This window comes from Pseudochaenichthys georgianus, chromosome 8 (assembly GCF_902827115.2).
Source record: "Pseudochaenichthys georgianus chromosome 8, fPseGeo1.2, whole genome shotgun sequence".
Taxonomy (NCBI): domain Eukaryota; kingdom Metazoa; phylum Chordata; class Actinopteri; order Perciformes; family Channichthyidae; genus Pseudochaenichthys; species Pseudochaenichthys georgianus.
In genome coordinates, this window is record NC_047510.2 from 18,556,213 (window position 1) to 18,575,731 (window position 19,519).

General features: G+C 40.3%; 3 protein-coding genes across 4 annotated transcripts; all 3 read left to right on the top strand.

The window, feature by feature from the left end:
- The first annotated feature begins 442 nt into the window (after positions 1–442).
- LOC117451389 (apolipoprotein L2-like) lies at positions 443–3,106 on the top strand. Its single transcript, XM_034089662.2, has 3 exons — positions 443–691; positions 774–893; positions 1,454–3,106. The coding sequence occupies exons 1-3, from the start codon at positions 471–473 to the stop codon at positions 2,529–2,531; spliced, it is 1,419 nt and encodes a 472-aa protein (XP_033945553.2). The 5' UTR covers positions 443–470; the 3' UTR covers positions 2,532–3,106.
- Positions 3,107–3,461: 355 nt separating this feature from the next.
- mgrn1b (mahogunin, ring finger 1b) lies at positions 3,462–14,518 on the top strand. Of its 2 annotated transcripts, XM_034089267.2 has the most exons (17): positions 3,462–3,805; positions 4,743–4,861; positions 5,018–5,106; positions 5,205–5,351; positions 5,876–5,993; positions 6,212–6,278; positions 6,505–6,548; positions 6,637–6,684; positions 7,213–7,281; positions 7,381–7,540; positions 7,659–7,768; positions 8,306–8,520; positions 8,928–9,036; positions 9,126–9,171; positions 11,596–11,700; positions 12,068–12,113; positions 12,851–12,936. In XM_034089267.2, exons 1-16 carry the CDS (start codon positions 3,718–3,720, stop codon positions 12,106–12,108), a joined length of 1,575 nt encoding a protein of 524 aa, XP_033945158.1. In that variant the 5' UTR covers positions 3,462–3,717; the 3' UTR covers positions 12,109–12,113; positions 12,851–12,936. The 2 variants fall into 2 exon arrangements, with proteins under 2 accessions (XP_033945158.1, XP_033945157.1); XM_034089266.2 differs by lacking the exon at positions 12,068–12,113 and having other exon boundaries at positions 3,463–3,805; positions 12,851–14,518.
- Positions 14,519–17,940: 3,422 nt separating this feature from the next.
- aanat2 (arylalkylamine N-acetyltransferase 2) lies at positions 17,941–19,134 on the top strand. The gene is given in 4 exon segments (XM_034089804.2): positions 17,941–17,992; positions 18,074–18,316; positions 18,494–18,648; positions 18,760–19,134. Coding segments are annotated over 4 exon segments (825 nt in total).
- The last annotated feature ends 385 nt before the right edge of the window (positions 19,135–19,519 follow it).

Sequence of the window (19,519 nt, forward strand, 5' to 3'; positions counted from 1 at the left end):
GTAGATCTTGTGATAAAAGACAACAACGGCACAACGACAATTCAGTTTGAATTTGTTTTCCAATTTCACAAACTGAATGATGTTTTGTGTTATAGAAAGGACCTCCAGGAGGCCTTGTGCTGCTACACCGCAGACACCCTCATCGACATCGACACAGTGAAAGAATTCTGTGAGAAGAGTTCTAAATGGATACTAAAGAGGGAGAAAGAGTTGGATATGATGATTGACATCAAAACCAGGGCTGATAACATTGACCTCAGCATCGGCCATGTTACCCAGTCACAGACCAGAGGTAAAGCCTTTCTGGAATATATCAAGAGCAAGGTAACCCAGGTGACTGCAGACAGCAGGCGAGCAGATCTGGAGGAGGAGCTGGCTGCTCTGCTGAAGTCCACTCTGGAAGGCCTGGGGGAGCTCGACTGCTTCTAGATGCAGTGGAGAATCTGGCGGTCACCTCACTTCATTTGTTCATGGAAGAGAACCAGGTGTTACATCTGCCTGAAGGGATCAGCCCTGTAACGGTTCAGCTTGTCATCATTGCTGCACGGAAGATCTGCCCTCACCTCCTCGAGTTTAAAAGAGTTGCAGACGCCTTCTTCTGCCCCAAACTTCAGAATGTGGAAGTGCAGGCATATCAGCTGGACAAATACATAAGGACCACCGAGAACATCTGTGAGAAGTTAGAGAAAAGGTAAAGAGGAATGTCCTAAAATAATATGCACATTTTGCAAAATAAACATCTATTATAAAAAATATTTTCCTGTTTTTCACAGCTCCTTCTGTGACTTTTGCCTGAAGATGAACGACGATACACTGGTAGACCTCGCTGTGGATTTGTCTGAAGACGACACACGAAGGATGCTTCATCACATTAATCAGCTCGATGAACTCAGGTACGTGTAACTCCTTTATGTGGTTTTTGTCAACACAGCTGTGCAAGGTGTGATGAGTTATGATATTGAAAACTTTGAAATGCACTCAGTATTAGCTTGCTTGTTGTTTGTTCCACAGACCAACACAAATCTTTGTACACATGTTAATAGTTCCCAGATGATGAATGCTAATGTCTTTGGTTAACAACTTACTTTACCTCTAGCGCTCTGTCGTGTCAAACTTAATCAATTTAATTGCCAGACTTTGGTTTGTCACCAAATTTCTGCAAAGGTTAAGACATTGCCTTTACCTCAGTATAGTGTTAATTAGCAAACACGCTGAACTAAGATGGTCACACAATAACAATAACAAAATAAATAAATACTTAAACAAAATGCAAAGGAGCTGGAGACACAGTATGAATACTGTGGACTCTTAACGTACAACTGCAGGATTTTAGAGGTCATGTTTTTACAATTTATAATCCAATGTTTTTCTACTGCATTTAAGGTTACTACCTATACCAAGGTTTTTAAATGCATCATTTTCATTTGTATTTTTCTTCAATTCTCATCATCAGGATGAACCAGAGCTTCCGGATGGTGTTCTTGTTTCAGGAGGACGAACCGTGCTCTAGCTTCATCGATAAGTTTAAAGAGCGACAGCAGAGGATGGAACAGTCTCTCAAGGACCTGGAGGAGCATGCTGTTCAGTTAGACAGGATGAATAAGGGAGCAAAGATCTCCAGTGTGGCAGGCAGCTCAGTGGGGGCAGTAGGAGGTGTGCTCTCCATCGTTGGTTTGGCTTTAATTCCTGTAACAGCTGGAGTGTCTTTGGCTCTGACATTGACTGGGGTAGGCATGGGAATTACAAGCGGAGTCAACAGCGCTGTCACCACCGCCACAGAGATTGGAGTAAACCATACATATCAAAAGAAAGCCAGAGAAGTCTTCGAGAGCTTCATGGAGGATGTGCAGTGTCTCCAGGAGTGTCTGGAGGAGGTCACCAAAAGAGAACAAACCCACATAGATGTTGTTCTCGGGGTCGGCAAGGTCCTAGCTAAAGTAGGTGTTACTGGTAAAGGTATTGACTCATTAGTTGATGCAGCCTCTGCTTTCAAGCTGTTAAAAAGTGAAGAGCTGGCTCTGAGTGCTGGTAAAGTGGCATTGCAGGAAGGGAAAGCTTTACGCAGCGTTCCCAGGGTGGCGTCAGATATCCCAGATATCGGTCAGGCAGCAGTCAAAGGGCCTCTTTCCCTCTCCAAGTCAGCTAGGGCCGGTCTCATTGGGCTCAATGCTCTGTTCCTTGGCATGGATATCTTCTTCATCTGTAAAGATAGCATGAGTCTGGCCAAAGGAAGCGAGACTGAGGTCTCACAGTTTATCAGAGCCAGAGCAGCACTTTGGAGATCAGAGGTGGACTCAATGCAGACAATCCATGACTTCCTCTGCGAAGGTTTGAAGATATCGGAAGAAAACAAAGCTATCCTGGGATGCCAATTTTTCCAGAGAGGAAGATCAAAAAGCACTAAGAAACCAAAGTGGACATTTCATCCAATGAAATCCAAGTGTTATCAGATGAAATGTCGATGTTATCTGATAAAGACAATTACTGTATTTGTGTTCTATGTTGCCAAATCTGACACTTTAATCACATAAATGAGATCAGCTGAGTCCGTTGTGTATACAGAATACACGAAGTACATTCTATAAGCTGTATGATCTGCATTATTTGTAAGTATAATTCTAACTGCCTTTTTTATTGCACAAATTAATCAATACAGTTTTAAACAGTTACATGTTATTTCTGTTCACTTCAATGTTGGATAGATTAAGATTTTATAGATATCTATTTGAAGCATTTGGATGTTTTTAAATGATAGCATGATCTTAAATAATCTTCTCCAAGCTGCTCAAACACACCATTTATATTTTACATGTTCAATCTCTCGTAATGACAATACCTGCACCTGCATTTTGCAATAATGTTGCCAAATTAAGTTTGACAATATTAGTTAAGTTTAAATGTAAACAATCTTGAATTTATATTTGGAAATGTGTATCGTTTTATATGTATTGTTTGTACACACTATGCAGATATTATTTGTCTCTAACTTGTCTTATTATTGGTAGGCCTACTAGATGAGTATTTTTGTAAATTGTGAATTTTGTCATTTCTATATTTTATACATCCGTATTAATTAATAGTATGCTATCTTTGGCTCTTTACTTGCTGTACAAATGTAGTTGTACCCTCTGTGGGATGAATAAAGGTGTCTCATCTGATAACATTGATGTAGTTGTACACTACTGTGACCACTGGAGGACAGTAAACCAACACGCCCCATGGTGTCAAACAAATAACACACTTCAGATTAAAACGTACAGAATGAAAAATAAATTACATGAGAGTAGTGATTTTACAAAAATAATTAATCGCAAAGCAACAAGTTATTACAAGGCTGTTCATTATGGAGCAGCGGTTCGTACTATAGACCGTGCTTACTTTCGTCCCTCCTGATCTCCTCCCCGCCGGGCGGTCCCCAAACAGAAAGCGAACGCCTTGAATCTCTGGAACGCTTGGAGACAGCCAATAAGGTTGCCTCCCTGCTGCGTCAGCACCGCTCTGGCAAAACAACAGCCTTGTCTATTTGTTTCCTGTTAGCATTAGCATTCGCAACATAGCCACTGGGCAAACTGAACGTGTACAATGTCAGATTAACGACACCCTTTGTACTTTGTCGATATAATCTTTGTTTGGCATTAGTGTACGTTTGAAGGGAGAGTTCATCGGAACTGTGACGCGCTGATAGCTGCCAGGCTAACTGTAGCTAGCACCAGGAAGATGGGGTCCATCCTGAGTCGCAGAATCGCTGGTGTTGAGGATATCGATATCCAGGCCAACTCGGCCTATCGATTTCCACCGAAATCTGGTAGGTGATCGCTAGTGTCTTTTGGCTGAATTCAGATCTCCCTTAACCAAGAATCCTCTAAGCAATAATAAACAATGAGACACCGAGCATACACTCGCTAACGTAAATAAGGGTCTAATTGGTGTTTCCTTGTTGTTGACTCTCATCAGCTAGAATACACTGTTAGACAATCATAAGAAATATATATGAGCATACAGAGATGTGACTGTCTTTGTCACCCGTTATTCAGAAAGCATTGTGATGTTTACAGTCGTTTATGTATCTCAAGGTTGATATGTTGTTATTGTGATCATGCTGTATAATACATGTATGTCCAACACTGAAAACAATCATCAAAACAATCACAAAGTGTTATATCCACATTAAATTGATCATCCACGAGCTCAAACTGACACTAAGAGAGTGACACCCATATCAACAAATAATGTATAGTTTGCATAAGAAATCTCTAAGGCACTTGTTATTGTTAGCCTGCGATTACAAAGCCATATAAAGAAGTATCTGTTGCATGGTTTTAACACTTTAACTTTACTATTAGGATACCTTCAAACGGTAAAAACACAGTTTGGAGCTGGCATGTCAATGTTAGACCAATACATCTGACTCTGTTTAGAACCCATACAAACCCATCATATGTTACTTTCAACTGGCCTTCAGCTCATCATGTTACCCCCGCATCTCAGTAAAAACCTATGATGACTAAAACAAAGTAATTATTTTTACCTTGTTTATTTGATTGTATTATATGTTTTGTTTTATGGGTAGTTTCAATGATTGTAATTAAACACAACTCTCTTCAGATTTAGACATTTGAGTAACATGCCCATGCTACAAAGCTTGGCATGATGTTGTGTGATTTGAACTAGCTGTATATCTTTTCACTATATAATGTCGCTTGCAGTGCCATTATTTTTCATGTTTTTTCTCATGTCCTCAGGGAACTATTTTGCGAGCCACTTCTTCATGGGAGGAGAAAAGTTTGACACACCACATCCAGAGGGATACCTTTTTGGAGAAAACATGGACCTGAACTTTCTTGGAAATAGGCCAGTGCAGGTAAAGACTGATATTTATCTTTCTTAGTTTTCATCTGAGAGCAGCTTAAAAACGACTTTGATATAGTTCTACCTTTCTTGTAAGTAATAGGATGAGTCAAACCATGTTGCTTTGAGTTTAAAATTAAATATCATCCATATCGCTGTTTTTCATTAGTTTCCATATGTGACGCCTGCACCCCACGAGCCTGTCAAAACCCTGAGGAGTCTCGTCAATATAAGAAAGGACTCTCTGCGTTTGGTCAGGTAACAAAAGGCAGAGCAATATTACCACACCAATCTCAGTAAAAATTGAACTCTTTCAAGGAAAATATTTAAAAGTTTGTCAAACCTTTTGATTCTAGGTATAAAGATGACTCTGACACACCTGTGGAGGAAGGTGGAAAACCAAAGGTTCAGTATGGTGTGGAGTTCACCTTTGATGCTGACGCTCGGGTGGCCATCACCCTCTACTGCCAGGCGTTTGAGGAGTTCTCCAATGGGATGGCAGTGTAAGAATCTGCTCTCAAACTCCTTTTTGAATGGGGTTTTAATGAGTCTAATACATTTTCAGCCATTATTATCACAAAGGGTGAGCTGCTAAAAATCAAACCACTTATGTAGTCTTTTAATATATTAATTGTGATTTATGAAACAAACAGAGTGCACATCTATCTGTAAGATTCAAGCCTTGGAGCACAAAGACTAGAATAGATACACTGGCTCCTTAGCAACCTCCAGTCGCCATGGTTACCGCTGATGAAACTTAGAAGAAGATGAAAGTAATGGTTGGTAAGTTATTGTGTTACAATCACATGAGACAGAAAGATGATCCATGTCTCCAGAATCCAAAATATCTATTTCTATTATAATAGTTTATCTACAAAGTAGTGCATGTACAAGATGTTAAAAGAAAAAAGTCTAAATGTCAACCTATGTTATTGCCCTGTTGACGAAACAGAGTTCACTTTACATCCAAGATTCATGTATGCTTCTGCACACTGATCATCTTCTCTGTAACATACTGTGTGAGCAGGTACAGCCCAAAGAATCCGTCACTGGTCTCTGAAACTGTGCACTACAAGCGAGGAGTGAGCCAACAGTTCTCCATGCCGTCTTTCAAAATAGATTTCACTCAGTGGAAAGAGGAAGATGTAAGTATCTGCAGCAGTTTTTGGAGTTTGTCACACACATTAATCAACGATCGGTGTGGTTCTATGTCTGTAAATATCCTCTGTTTACACTTATACAGCACACATGTATCTAGGTCTGCATTATCAACACAACTTCCGACCTACACACATGGATGTCCTCTGTTTACACCTGTGGTAACTCGTTAAATATTTTCAACTATGTCTCTCTTCTCCTAAAGCTGAACTTTGACCTTGACCGAGGAGTGTTTCCCATAGTAATCCAGGCTGTTGTTGATGAAGGGGACGGTAAGTTACTAGAGCTGCATCACAGTCAGGACGAGACATCTGTTCCATTGAGACTGGTTGTATATAAATAAAGACGTAGTAAGACAGAGATAGTAATGTGAAGGAATATTTCAACAGTCATAACAAATTGTAATATTTATGCCAGTGTTAGCAGTTGCAATGTAAGCTTAAATAAACATTTAGGTCAACATCACTATCAACCAAAGTCTTGTGTTCTCTCTTCAAGATTGCCTCGGACATGCTCACGTACTTTTGGCAGCCTTTGAAAGAGTATGTAGACATCTAAAGTAAATCATTTCACTCGGTGTAGATAAATGTTTTTATATAAATATTTAACGTTTTTTTCTTTTAACTTCAGCACGTTGATGGCAGTTTCTCTGTCAAGCCACTGAAGCAGAAGCAAATTGTAAGTTCAGGATTTTTCTTATTTTATATATTATTAATCATGTTATGGATTAGCAAATTATTAAGTGCAATGTAAGTATCGTATTACACCGATTTTTGTACATTTGTTGTTTTTGAAATACCCTCAGTACTTGTCAGTGAATTGTGATTGTGTTGTGAATACAATGCAGGATGTTAACGCAGATCACCAGTGAGCCACATACTCATCTGCGGCTTTAGAAAAAAGACAAAAATAACCTGTTACGAGACCCTTGGGAGTCTGGCAGGTTTTAGAGAGCTCAAAATAATTTGATGTAATGTAGACTCTCTGTCCCCATTTGTTTTTTTTTGTTTTTTTTAATGTTTAAATATCTATGAGCTCAGACCGATGCTATTAATTTTAAGCCTTTCATAACATTCAGCATTGAAATATATATCAATTCATTTTGTACAATCCTGCCCAAATGTATAGCTAAACGGACCAAACAAATGAAGACAAAACAAGAAAGTGGAGAGGATAAGTTAAACAATTTGTTAATGCACTTTTCAGGTGGATCGTGTGAGCTACCTCTTGCAGGAGATCTACGGGATTGAGAACAAAAACAACCAGGAAACCAAGGTTTTACGAACAACATCACCTCATAAATCACAATGCTGTAAACCTTTCTCTCCGTTTCATTTGCTTAACTTTTAATTTGATTTTGTTTCCCCTTTCCAGCAGTCAGACGATGAGAACAGTGACAACAGCAACGAGTGTGTTGTGTGTCTGTCCGACCTGCGAGACACTCTCATCCTGCCCTGCAGACACCTGTGTCTCTGCAACTCCTGCGCAGACACCCTGCGTTACCAGGCCAACAACTGCCCCATCTGCAGGCTGCGTAAGAAGTCTCACATTGTTTTTGAAACAGTTATTCTCCTAAAAGGGCTTTATTGATGCTGTTTGAGGACAGGTCAAAGTTTACATTATTATTGTGTTTTATTGTGTTACTTTACCAGCCTTCAGAGCCTTGCTGCAGATCAGAGCTGTGAGGAAAAAGCCCGGGGCTCTCTCCCCCGTGTCCTTCAGCCCTGTCCTGGCTCAGACTATGGACCATGACGAGCACTCAGTAAGTCTTTTGTACATCTGTTCATTATCAGATAGTATTGGCAAGACGGAAGTAACATCGGGGGGGAAATTGGTCATGAATTCAGGCTGCATAATAGATCATTTTTGTAATCTTTTTTTTCTAGGTTCACAGTATTAAAAAAAATTAAATAATGTTTAGTCCTTATGTGGTTCAAAGTGTTTAAACCTATTGTGTAAAAAAAGATGGTAAAATATTTTAATTTTTTTTTATCATATTGCCATTACAGCTTCCTAAGGCATTTTATCGACCAACTATTTGGGGTAAAACATACTGTAGGCTAGCAGACCTTAGGGCCACGACTCTTAACATCTAAACTGGCCCTAGCCCATCTCTGACAGTGTTTTCGATCCGTTTTTGTTTTAGCTGTTTTAACTTTTAAATGCACTGTAAGGCGACCTTGGGTGTCCTGAAAGGCGCCTCGAAATAAAATGTATTATTATTATTATTATTATTAATTGTATCCTTGACATAAGCTGTGCATTGTTACCATCAGTTCTCGTCTGTGTCTCTTTGCAGAGCACGGACTCGGTTCCTCCGGGCTTTGAGCCCATCTCCCTGCTGGAGGCTCTGAATGGTATGAGCTCAGTGTCTCCTGCCGTCCCATCTGCCCCCCTCTATGATGACATCAACTTCTCAGGAGGTCTGGTCGGCGACGGCAGACAGCTGAGCTCCCCCGAGCATTTGAGTGATGGCGGTCTGCAGAAAGGCAAAGTCAGCAAGTCACCTGACAGGTAGGTTCACATGTGCAAGAAATCAGGTCAGGACAGGAAACCAGATTATATGTATATGCAACATTATTCACAAACATCTCTTTACATTATGCTTGAGTAATAATAAGATCTACAACCTCTTTCATACAATGATGTGGTGTTCAGTTATATTTTCAACTTTATAATATTTCAGTGGCTGCTGCAGATTTTTTCAAATAGGACAATTTAGACACAATAAACTAGAAAAAGGCAGCTTTTACATGATACTCGACTAAAGTTTTGAAATGTATTCTTAAGGTTATAACATCTGGAATCCATTATTATATATTTTGTAGAGGTAGAGTAAGAGTGAAAATATATGTGTCTGTGATTGATTGAATTACCTGTTTCTTTTCTTATACAATTTTTTGCCTTGTCCTCCCCTACAGCACCCTTAGGTCTCCATCGTCTCCCATCCAGGAAGAAGATGAGGAGAAGCTGTCTGAGATGTCTGACGCACAGCCACACACACTGCTGTCCAGCAGCCGCCCCACCGACGTGAGCCGCCTCTGCACCACCTGACATTTCAGTTTCCACTCTGCTGAAAACAAAGGATTAACCAGATATTTCTCCTTCTCTTCTTCCAGGCCACAGCTGCAGAGGATGTGGCAGAATCCCTGTCTCCAGATGATGGTGAGTTTCCTCAGAAAACAGTTCATTATGTGACCCTGGAAGAGATGTGTTGTCTTTAGAGAGCCTGTGACAGCATCCCAACAACTGTTGTGCAATGAAACATTGGGCGACTAGTCATCTCGAACCGTCAGTTTAAAATAGAAGTTGCGATACCGTTCCGATAAATATCAATATTTTCGAACATCGCGGGGAAATTCCTTCGACACATTTTGAAGTTTTGGGGGAAGCCGGAAGTGACGTCAATGCGGGAACGCTTCACTGTGCGGCGAGAGAGCCAAACACGGACAAAGTGTGTTGTCATGCGTAGAAATTGTGAATTACTGAGTTTAGGCACGTTAATAACGTTTTAATGAAGTTGACTACAGTATATTCATATGTCAGTGCTTTCATGTCAATTCGGCGACATAAACATAAATGATCGTGGTGAAGATGATGATTACATTACGATTAAAAATCGGTAGTGAGAGCTGCTGAATTTCCTCCCGTCGGATGTGATATAAAAAACAAATCGATTATTTTTGTAGTTGTAAACTCAAGTGGATGAAACTACATTTATTAGTGCTTTCATGTCAATTCGGCGAACATATGATACATTAAATGATCGTGAGGATGATGATTAAAAATCGTTTGTTTGAGCCGGTCTGCATTTCCTGATGAGAAAACAAACCGATGCTTTTTGTAGTTGTACACCAACAACATGGATTAAACGTTTTTTTTTTTACCACAATGTTGGGGAAATTAATGGATAAAATGCACGGATTATTATTATTCCCACTCCGATCGGGACACTAGGTCCACCGTTTCCCCGCAGCGAGGCTCCCCCCGTTGACAGTTTACGTGGGCTGGGTGCAGTGGCGGACTGGCCATCGGGACGAATCCCGATGGGCCGGTACCGAAGTGGGCCGGTCGGATAAGTCACTAGCACATCCCCCATAGGCGGCGCGTGAGGCTCAGGTTTGGGAAGGCTAAATAACTTTTTTTACCTGACGCTGCCCGCCTCCGGCGTCTATAGAAAAGAGATCAACTCAGTGTGCGGAGTTTAAATCTCTCAAGTCATATTACAGGATAAAGGAAATACAGTTTAAACTGCCGTATGCAGAGAAGACGCCGACGTGTCGCACTTATCATTCATATTACATCATCAATCAGATCATATCATAATATAGGCCTATCATATATTTCCTTATCCGAGTCAGCTTCTCCAGCCGTATCTGGCCGTGCAACACTCAGTGTCACATACTGTATGCAGAAGTATTATTTTAAGCAACACATTATGTTGACGAAACACTCGAGTCAAATGTAATTAAAGTCAGATCCACTCGTGTCTTAGATGGGGCAGTGATATCATAAAACTATACGCTTTCAAACACTCGGTAGGCCTAGTTATTTTTAACCAGTTGTTCTGTATTCACCTTGCAGGTGCAACTCTGTGGCTTGTATCCTGGAGTATATGTTTAAGTCATGGATGTTTAAAGCTCATATTTGTCTAATATTAGTTTACTTTTCATTAATGAAGTATGACGCTGCGCTGTCAGTACACTTTCTGTCAAATGTAGCTAACCCCGCCCATTTCACGTGACGTGCTCTCAGCTGGTGAGAGAAACCCTGGCTTGATTTACCGAGTTGATAACCAGCGTCGTAGGACCGCTTAGCGAGATCTCGTTTGTTAGTTTGTTGTTGTTGTATATATATATATTGTTTGTTACTCAAACATATCCAGGGTATGCTGAACTGGCTTCGTAGCACAGGGCACAGGTGGCTAGCAGTGCTAATGTCAAAGACACAGACATTATACATTATATTTGTATTTTACCAGGATGCAGTGACACAAATATTTGGGAAGGCTGTAGCCTTCCCTAGCCTACAGCACCCGCCGCCCCTGACATCCCCACTTCCCCCGTTGACAATTTACTAGCGGTACCGAAGTGGGCCGGTTGAGAGTCCCGGGATGATTTTTAGTCCCAGTCCACCACTGGCTACATGACCGTATTATCGCTCATATTGACGCACCTAATTCCTAAACTTCTAACAGATCAAACATAAACCGATCCTTCAGCCTCATATGAGCTCTCAGACACGTTCAAAATTAAACTGTCATCGCTGTCTGAGCTTGCTGCTGTGTGCGCCATCGTGCGTTTACATGCAGAAGCTGGGATCCTGAACGGTGCAGCTGGAGCGCTGTGCCCGCAATGACGTCACACATCATTTGGCGGGACTTGAAGAATCCCCGAGAAGATCCAGAAAATGGTCAACATTGAAGGCAGATTAATGGTTATAAAGTACAAATATCCAAAATCAGTTCAGTAACGGTTTTCAAGGGGACAATATTTACTCAAATTGATGGGTTTGGATGATGGGGGAAACTCGTGTCACAGGCTCTTTAAGGGTAAAAGTAATTGACATTTACTCTCCTGTGTGATTCAGAGGACAGGATGCATTCTGGGGCAGACATCCTACAGGACTGCAGCAGAGAACACAGCAGGTTGACCAAAACAGAGAGCGACCCAGCGGGCGACTTGTCTCTGCCAGGTGAGCAAATCTCTGCCGCTAATATCAGACTTTAAGCAACAGGAAAGAAAAGGGATACAGTGCAATAGCTACTGTGTATACGTTTGTATAAATCCATCAACAGTTTCAACCTGTACTTGATGACGGCTTAAAGCAAATTTGATCAAGCATTCACTGCAGCTTTTAAAATGAATTACTAAAAACATGTGGTTCGTCTCATTTTCAACTCCTTTCTAGTTCTGGTTCTCTAACGTTCCTCTTCTTAAACCCAAAACTCCAGGTTGTGATATCCTGTGCTCTGCATCTAACCTGTGTGCTTCTCTTTTCCCTAACAATCCTCTTCTGGTTCCTTCCGTCCTGTCCCTTCGTATTGCCTTGCTTTGGGCAGCTCTAGGTCCTGATTCCTGCTCCATTGGTTTGGAGGAATAACTCTGGTATGTAGGCTTTCCTGTCTGCTCTGCTTTTCTGGGGCTCAATGCCCATGTCCTCACTCACAGACTTTGAAGCACGTTCCTGTTAGGTCTGCAAGGGCTTAGGGCTGTCCCTCTGTCAAATCTTCTACTGCATGAGGGCTCTCTTGCCGACATTTGGAGCTTTATATACACACTTTGTATTTGTTTGCAGTTGTACAGACTTTGCCTGAGGGAACCACCCACAATTCAGATGATGAAAGGATGACTGTCACATTGGGTGTTCAGTTAAACATATATGTCGGTTGCACTGGTATAATAACAAAGAAACCATACATTAAAAAGGATTTAGGATTTTTTTTTCTTTGGTAAATAGATCATTTGACAATTATGTTAAGCCAGAGCAGCTTAAATAAGCCTTGATAAGCCTTTAAGAAAGTGCAAATTGTAAAAAGGTCTGTTTATACCATTCCCCCCACACTGAAGCACTTACCAGGATGTCAATTCAGTCCCTGAGGGATCAGGGTTTAATGGGACATTGGGATTGGGCCTGTGTGCGAGCTCTACTGCTCTCACTCAGTCCTCCATTAGGGAGTTGATATCAACTGTCACACAGATAGAAAAACAAAAGATCTGGCAGGTATTATCAAGTGACGGTGATAGGCCTATTTTAGGAAGAATAGGCCATGTTTTTTTTTTCTCATCTGACTGAAAACTTCCCTTTGAGCCATGTTGGTTATCCATTGCTTCTTCCTCTCCAGGGTCATCAGAGTCCACAGAAAGCCTGAAGAGTCAGAGCACCAACTGCTCCAGCCAGCCTCTCCTGTGTCCCACAAGCAGCCTTCATATGGAAGATGAGCACCTCAACCCCTGAGTCTGACCCAGCCTCCCCCCATCCATCAGAACAGATGTATGCGTTACATCCAGTCCCTCTATTCCTTTACCCCCCCTGCCCAGTCTTTTGCTTCACCGATGAGATCCAACAGCGGCCCTGAAAGAAGTCCGCCAGGAAGATGGAGGGCTCCGTTTATTCCATCAATGGCTCTGACATTAGAAACCAAATTTCGCCTCTGCAAGGATGTTCCTCATACCTTTTATTATATGGCGGATGTTTTCAAAAAGGAATATTGATTCCAGAGCTTTGAAAACATTTCATTAACGGTCAGATGGTGTTGGGTTGTGTGTCTTGACCGAAGGTGTGGTCTTGTAATGTGGATTCCAGAGACATTTCACTACCTGTCATGGTGGTTTTAAGCACACTTACTTTAAATTAACTGTATCAATTGCTTTACACTAAATTCAGAAGACATTATAAATACAATTTGTGTCTGAATATTGTATTCCTCAGTGAAATACATTCATGTTACAGTACTTGTTAGATTTGGGTAATGATAAGAACATTTATCGCGTATGTACCTGTGTCCATTTGAAGTGATTTTGCACTCCAAAAATAATCCATTCCTCAACATCTACATGTCACTTTTTCTATTATTTCTAATGTGATATTTATCGATCATGAATCTACTAGAATCCTGTGTACTTGCTTAAAAAATGTATACTTGCATATTACATAGAAAAAAAGGTCCTTATATTTAAATAATGAAACTAGATTCAGATAAGATTTAAGACTTGGTTTTCAATAAGCGCTACAGATTCACAACCTAACAGCTAAACTCAAAGATGCTGACTCACTGTGGCACAGTAGGTGTGCTCGTCGTTGATGTGGCAGATCTCTCTTCAGTCTTTTCGCGGCAAAGCCAGTGTCTGCTTATGTGACGTTTGTGTGGTTGCATCACCTTTACATTATTTGGTAGTGTATGTGTAGCGCCATGCATATAGATCTATGTGCCTTGAGTTGATATGGCTGCCTGCTTGTTGCATTGGACATTAGTGTTCTTCTAAATGCTACAATATTCAACAGTTTTATGGATTTTTGATTCTGATGTACAAAGCCTTTTTTTCTATCGCATACTTTGTGCTACTCGAAAGATGTATCTTGTTATTGTTTATTGCAATATAAAATGTAACTTTTGATTTACTTTGTTATGACCATGAATCAATTATGCATTTATTCTTAGTATTTAGGTTCAAGTGGATTTTTAAGATTACATTTGATTGGAATGACCACCATCCAATGCAATAAGTGCAAACAGTGCAATTACTAATTGGGCTAGCGATTGCATGTGAACTCGTAGAGGCTTGAACCTCTCACCGCTTTTAAGTAACATGGTTGTTTTGTCTTTCCCCGCTCCTCTTCTGTGCCATTTTAACTTGACACTGTGCCTTCCTTTTCCTGTTGTGACCACTATTGACCTGGTATCCAGGATAACTCCACAGTAGGTGGTTTGTGGCTCTCTGTAAAATCAATACCTGTCTTTCCTCGTGTGTATAGCAGCATGTGTATAACAATAAAGAACAGATGAAATACTTTCCGACCCTGAACCTTTCTGATCCATCACTGTACCTATTTACTTTACATTCCTCAAGGCTTTTATTGGTCATGCATACATAGCTAGAGTGTAGTTATGACGATGAAAATCTTAGGTCACAGGCTCCTCCAACAGTGCAACACAATACAACTGAAAAAATAGTGCAAGTAAATACAAAAAGAAAGATACTAAAAAAGTAAAATACTGCAATACTATGCAAGTGATTGAATATGATATAATAGATACATAATTTATAAATTGCAGCCAGATTAATGTTGTGGATGTTAAAAAAATGCAGGTGTTTAATAGTCTTATGGCCTGTGGGATGAAACTGTCCGAGTCTGGTGGTTTTAGTCCTGATGCTGCGGTATTAGAATATGTTACTCCATATACTGCAAGTTATTTTAGTTACTTATTTACTTTTAAGTTTGAACTTGGGGCCTAAAGTATGATTACAGGGTGGCCAGATGTTGATCTTTGATTATTATTGCTTACTTTATAAGTGTGTTTAATGCCTGCCACAAATTGGTTTAAAGTTTAAACCATAGACCGTATATAAAGGTTTAAACCTGGCAAAGATTGTGTAAGAAAAAACAGTGCCCCCTGCTGGCAAAGGAGACAACACAATCCTCCCATGGAATAGGATTCCTGACATGGACCATGAACTGCAGTAAAACCATTAAGGTTTTTATTTACTCTTATGGTCCTGTTAGTTTATGATTAACATGATCTATATATGGTATTTCCATTCATAAAGTGCTACGACGAGTATGCCATTTGTGAAAGTATGTTTAAAGGCTGTTGTCATCTTGTTTTGAAGATAAATAACTTTTGATGTCCCTTGATGAGAACTATAAGAAGGCTGAAGCTTAAAACAGTGCAGTTGCATTGTCAACAAATGAATTATAGCTTACTCAGATGTAAGTGGATGAGAAGTGTCCCTCACAGTCGGCCTAAGGTCATTTACAATCTGAGTCACCAAACAGGAAACAAGTAAACAAGTCTCCCTTTAAATCCCAATACCATTTGATACAGCAACATTTCATTGAAGCTGCAGTCCATGTTCTGCCACCAGCAGCTGGCTTCAGTTGAGCATTCTGTTGCTAGTAGCAACACCATCAGGTACAGTTCCTTAGCAGCGACTGCTTAACTACATCCTGCCTTTTGTCGGATCTGTGTCCAATAGAGAGGTGCTTTATCCTATAGGTTTCTCTACTTTATTTTATAACATTTTTTATTTTTTTATTAAATAATGGCATTGTATAGTATGTTTTACATTTAGTTAAAATAAGTCATAGTTAAGAATGTCAAACATCATACAAATATCCCAGAACAGTATTCCATAAAAAGAGTAGGCCAATAAAGTATAGAATTGAACTAGAAAGTTTTAGAAGTCATGGTATCATGTGTAATAAAAAAGTAATAGTATAGTATGTAATAAAAATACATAGTATATATAGTACAAATACAAATAAAAAAAAAAAAAAAAAATCGGAAACATCTTTGAATTTGGAATAGTATCTATCTGTTACTTTTCAGTACATCATTTGTGTTTATATTATTGCTTATTGTTTGCCATGGTCCTGCAACAGATTCCTATGACAAGCAGACATGAAACATGTTAGCTGCTCCGCATGAATGCAGCAACAGTGAAGTAAGGCCAATCGGGGGATGAACAGTCTGTGGAAAAGAGGAAGGGTGTGTGCTCATTTATTGTGCTGGAACTGAATATCTGTGTCTTGACAGTGCACAAATCCTATTAATAATTCACTATTTTTTCCTCGATTCCACATCGTTAACGTCAGTATATTCCAGATGATATACCTCTACGTCTCACCCTGAAACGAGTACATACATGTTTTATTTTTTTGATGAAGCACACATATAACAACCTGCTGGTGTTTGCCGGTTCATGTCAGGATGAATTTGCTAGGTGTTTCATATTTCACAAAGACATTCTCCAGCAGTATTAGTTAACTGCTCTCTGCTCAGCTGGACCGACAGGCAGTGTAAAATGTAATATGGATTCAGTTACCGAGGTTTCGGGTGTGCCTGTAAAAACATAATACTCTGAGAAAATGTGTCTGCAAATGTATGTGTTATGTGTTTACACATGTTGTAAATGAGATTAGGGTCTATGACAGCTAGAGAAGGGTGGGATCAGTCGAGAGCTATTCCTTAACGCTTTTAAATGTATTCGCTTGTTTGATAAGCTGAAAGATGTTTTTATGATTTAAAAAACGTAACCATGTCATTTTGAGAGAAGATTAGGAATCATTTCAGACCCTCCCAGGCCACACAGAGAGCTGCTGTTCAGAAAGGTGGATACAAATCTGTACAAATGTTTATCCAACAGTAAAAATAAACAGTTGGGGTAAACAATAATCCTTAAAATATTTCTATATTGGTCTCATCTCTTGGGGCAGTATTTTAAAACATATTAGGATATGCCTCATGCTGGGTGATTTAGGGGTGAAGCTTGGCTTTCTGCAGAGAAATAACGAATGTAAGACAGGACTTTCGTTTATACATTTTACACACGACATCTATTGCCCGTCTGTCCGTCCTGGGAGAGGGACCCCTCCTCTGTTGCTCTCCCTGAGGTTTCTCCCATGTTCCCTTTAAACTGTGGGTTTTCTCCGGAAGTTTTTCCTTGTACGATGTGAGGGTCTAAGGACAGAGGGTGTCGTATTGCCATACTGATATTCTGTACAAACTGTGAAGTCCACTGAGACAAATGTAACATTTGTGATATGGGCTATAAATAAACATTGATTGATTTCGTTTGTTGCAGATGCTTGGGAATTAAAATATTTTTCGGAAAAGTTAAATCCACCAAGAATACTGTTTTAAACTCTAAGACACTTGCACAATATATAGTAAACAAAAAAGTCAAGATTAGAGGATAATGGACTATTTAAAGCTTTTGTTTCTCCATTTAGGTTCTAATTTATGCTAAAACTAGTCTGTGTAAACACGTTTACCTCAGGCCGGTCAAAGAAAGTGCTCCCTCATTGAATTAGTCTGCACTAAACCTCTTTGAGGCAAATCTCCATCCTAGCTCAGTATGGTTTTAATCATGCCTTTGATTTCCCCTAAAAAACACAACATTTCACTGTCACAAAAAGACATTCATCCCACAGTGAATATATCAAATACCAGATAAACAAATACAAAATAAGGTGTGGGAAAAATAAAACTAAGTGCTGACAACATCCAAAACGGAGGTAACTCAAAATACTGTCTGTTAAAAATATGCACAATGAAAAGCTGCAACTAAAGAGTTTACTGTCTTTAAACTCTGCTCACAAAAGAAACACCCTAATAACATAATGCCTGTCTGTAAGCAGGGGGTTAAGAAACTGCGTAAAGTACACATGTGCACAGACAGCTACCCTACTTTGAGAGGACCACTTTACAGTATGAGATCAGAGAGAAAGAAGAGGAGCAAGAGAGAGCAGGGGAGACAGAGAAGTGAGTTACATGACAGTCTGTTGGACAAACTGAGCAGACCATAGTTTTTGTTGGATCCGTATAACCTTTATATTTAAAAAGGCTGGAAGAGAATAAAACTGATTAACAAGAGATTCCTCAAATCACCAGATCTTCCTGCCTTGTGTTATTGAGGCATCATGACACAGCAGGTCAGTGGCTCACCGCTCCTCAAGCCTTTTTTTCTGAGGACGCCTGTGAGAGTAGTCAACCCTCTGCGACAGAGACGACACACACTCCCTGCCAGCGAGTTCAGGAACCTCACGCCGCGGGACGCTATCAGTGTGTTTGAGATCGAGAGAGAAGGTATGTCAAGTTTCTGCTCACCATAAAACTAACCTGATATGCGTTTTAACACAATGTATCACCAGCTAAGAACTTGACTCTTGTTCTTGTGTAGAGGTGATATACTGTATTTTCTGTTATTGGGGAAGATATCAATGTTACATATCTTTTGAGTGTTCAATTTCGTCTTAATGCCAGCATTTGTCTCGGTGTCTGGAGAGTGTCCACTTACCCTGGATGAGGTGCTTAACTTTGTGGGCCAGTGCCCTGAGCTGTCGCTGGGCTGGTTTGAGGAGGGACAGCTGGTAGCTTTCATCATCGGCACTGGCTGGGATAAGGAGAGGCTTTCACAGGTATGAAAATGTGTACAAAATAAAATGTGCCAAACCTTGTTTCACCATGAAGAAAAATGATATTGATAAACTTTCTCTGATGCATGTGACTATGTAATCCCCTTTCTCCAGGAGGCAATGACTCGGCATGTTCCAGACACCCCCACTGTGCACATCCATGTGTTGTCAGTGCACCGTCACTGTCGCCAGCAAGGCAAGGGCTCCATCCTCCTCTGGCGCTACTTGCAGTACCTGAGCTGTATGCCGGGCCTCTGCCGGGCGCTGCTGATCTGTGAAGACTTCCTGGTGCCCTTCTACGTAAAGGCCGGCTTCAAGGAGAAAGGAACATCAGCCATCTCCATATGCAACATGCAATTCCAAGAGATGGAGTTCACACTTGGTGGGCAGGCGTTCGCACGGCGGAACAGTGGCTCCTACACCCTCCTACATGGACTCCGGTCAGCCTGTGTGCAGCAGACAGGGTCCAATGTTGGTAACAAGGTCTAAATGGACCTCCTCATGTCAGTACCCCAGTATCCACTGAGTGAGGACTGTGTGACGACAAAGGGGACCAGAGAGGATGAATGCAAAAAGAGTAACTAATCTGTGTTCTCATTATCCTCTAAATGAGCATCTTGTCTTTGCCTTTTACAGCATTTATTGTTATTTGTCAAATCCTCCAGAACTCACTGTTTGTAATGTAATAGAGTAAATTATGGGTGAATTTTGAGCATTACATCTGGGGTAGTGAGTGATGCCATTACTGTTTTTGCAAACTTTATAAAGCAAAGGATGAGATCAATTCAAAGTGTCTTTACTGTGAAAATGTATTCCATATTGCTAAAATGCTTCTATTGTCATTTGAGTATTTGTAGCAGATATTTTTTGTTTC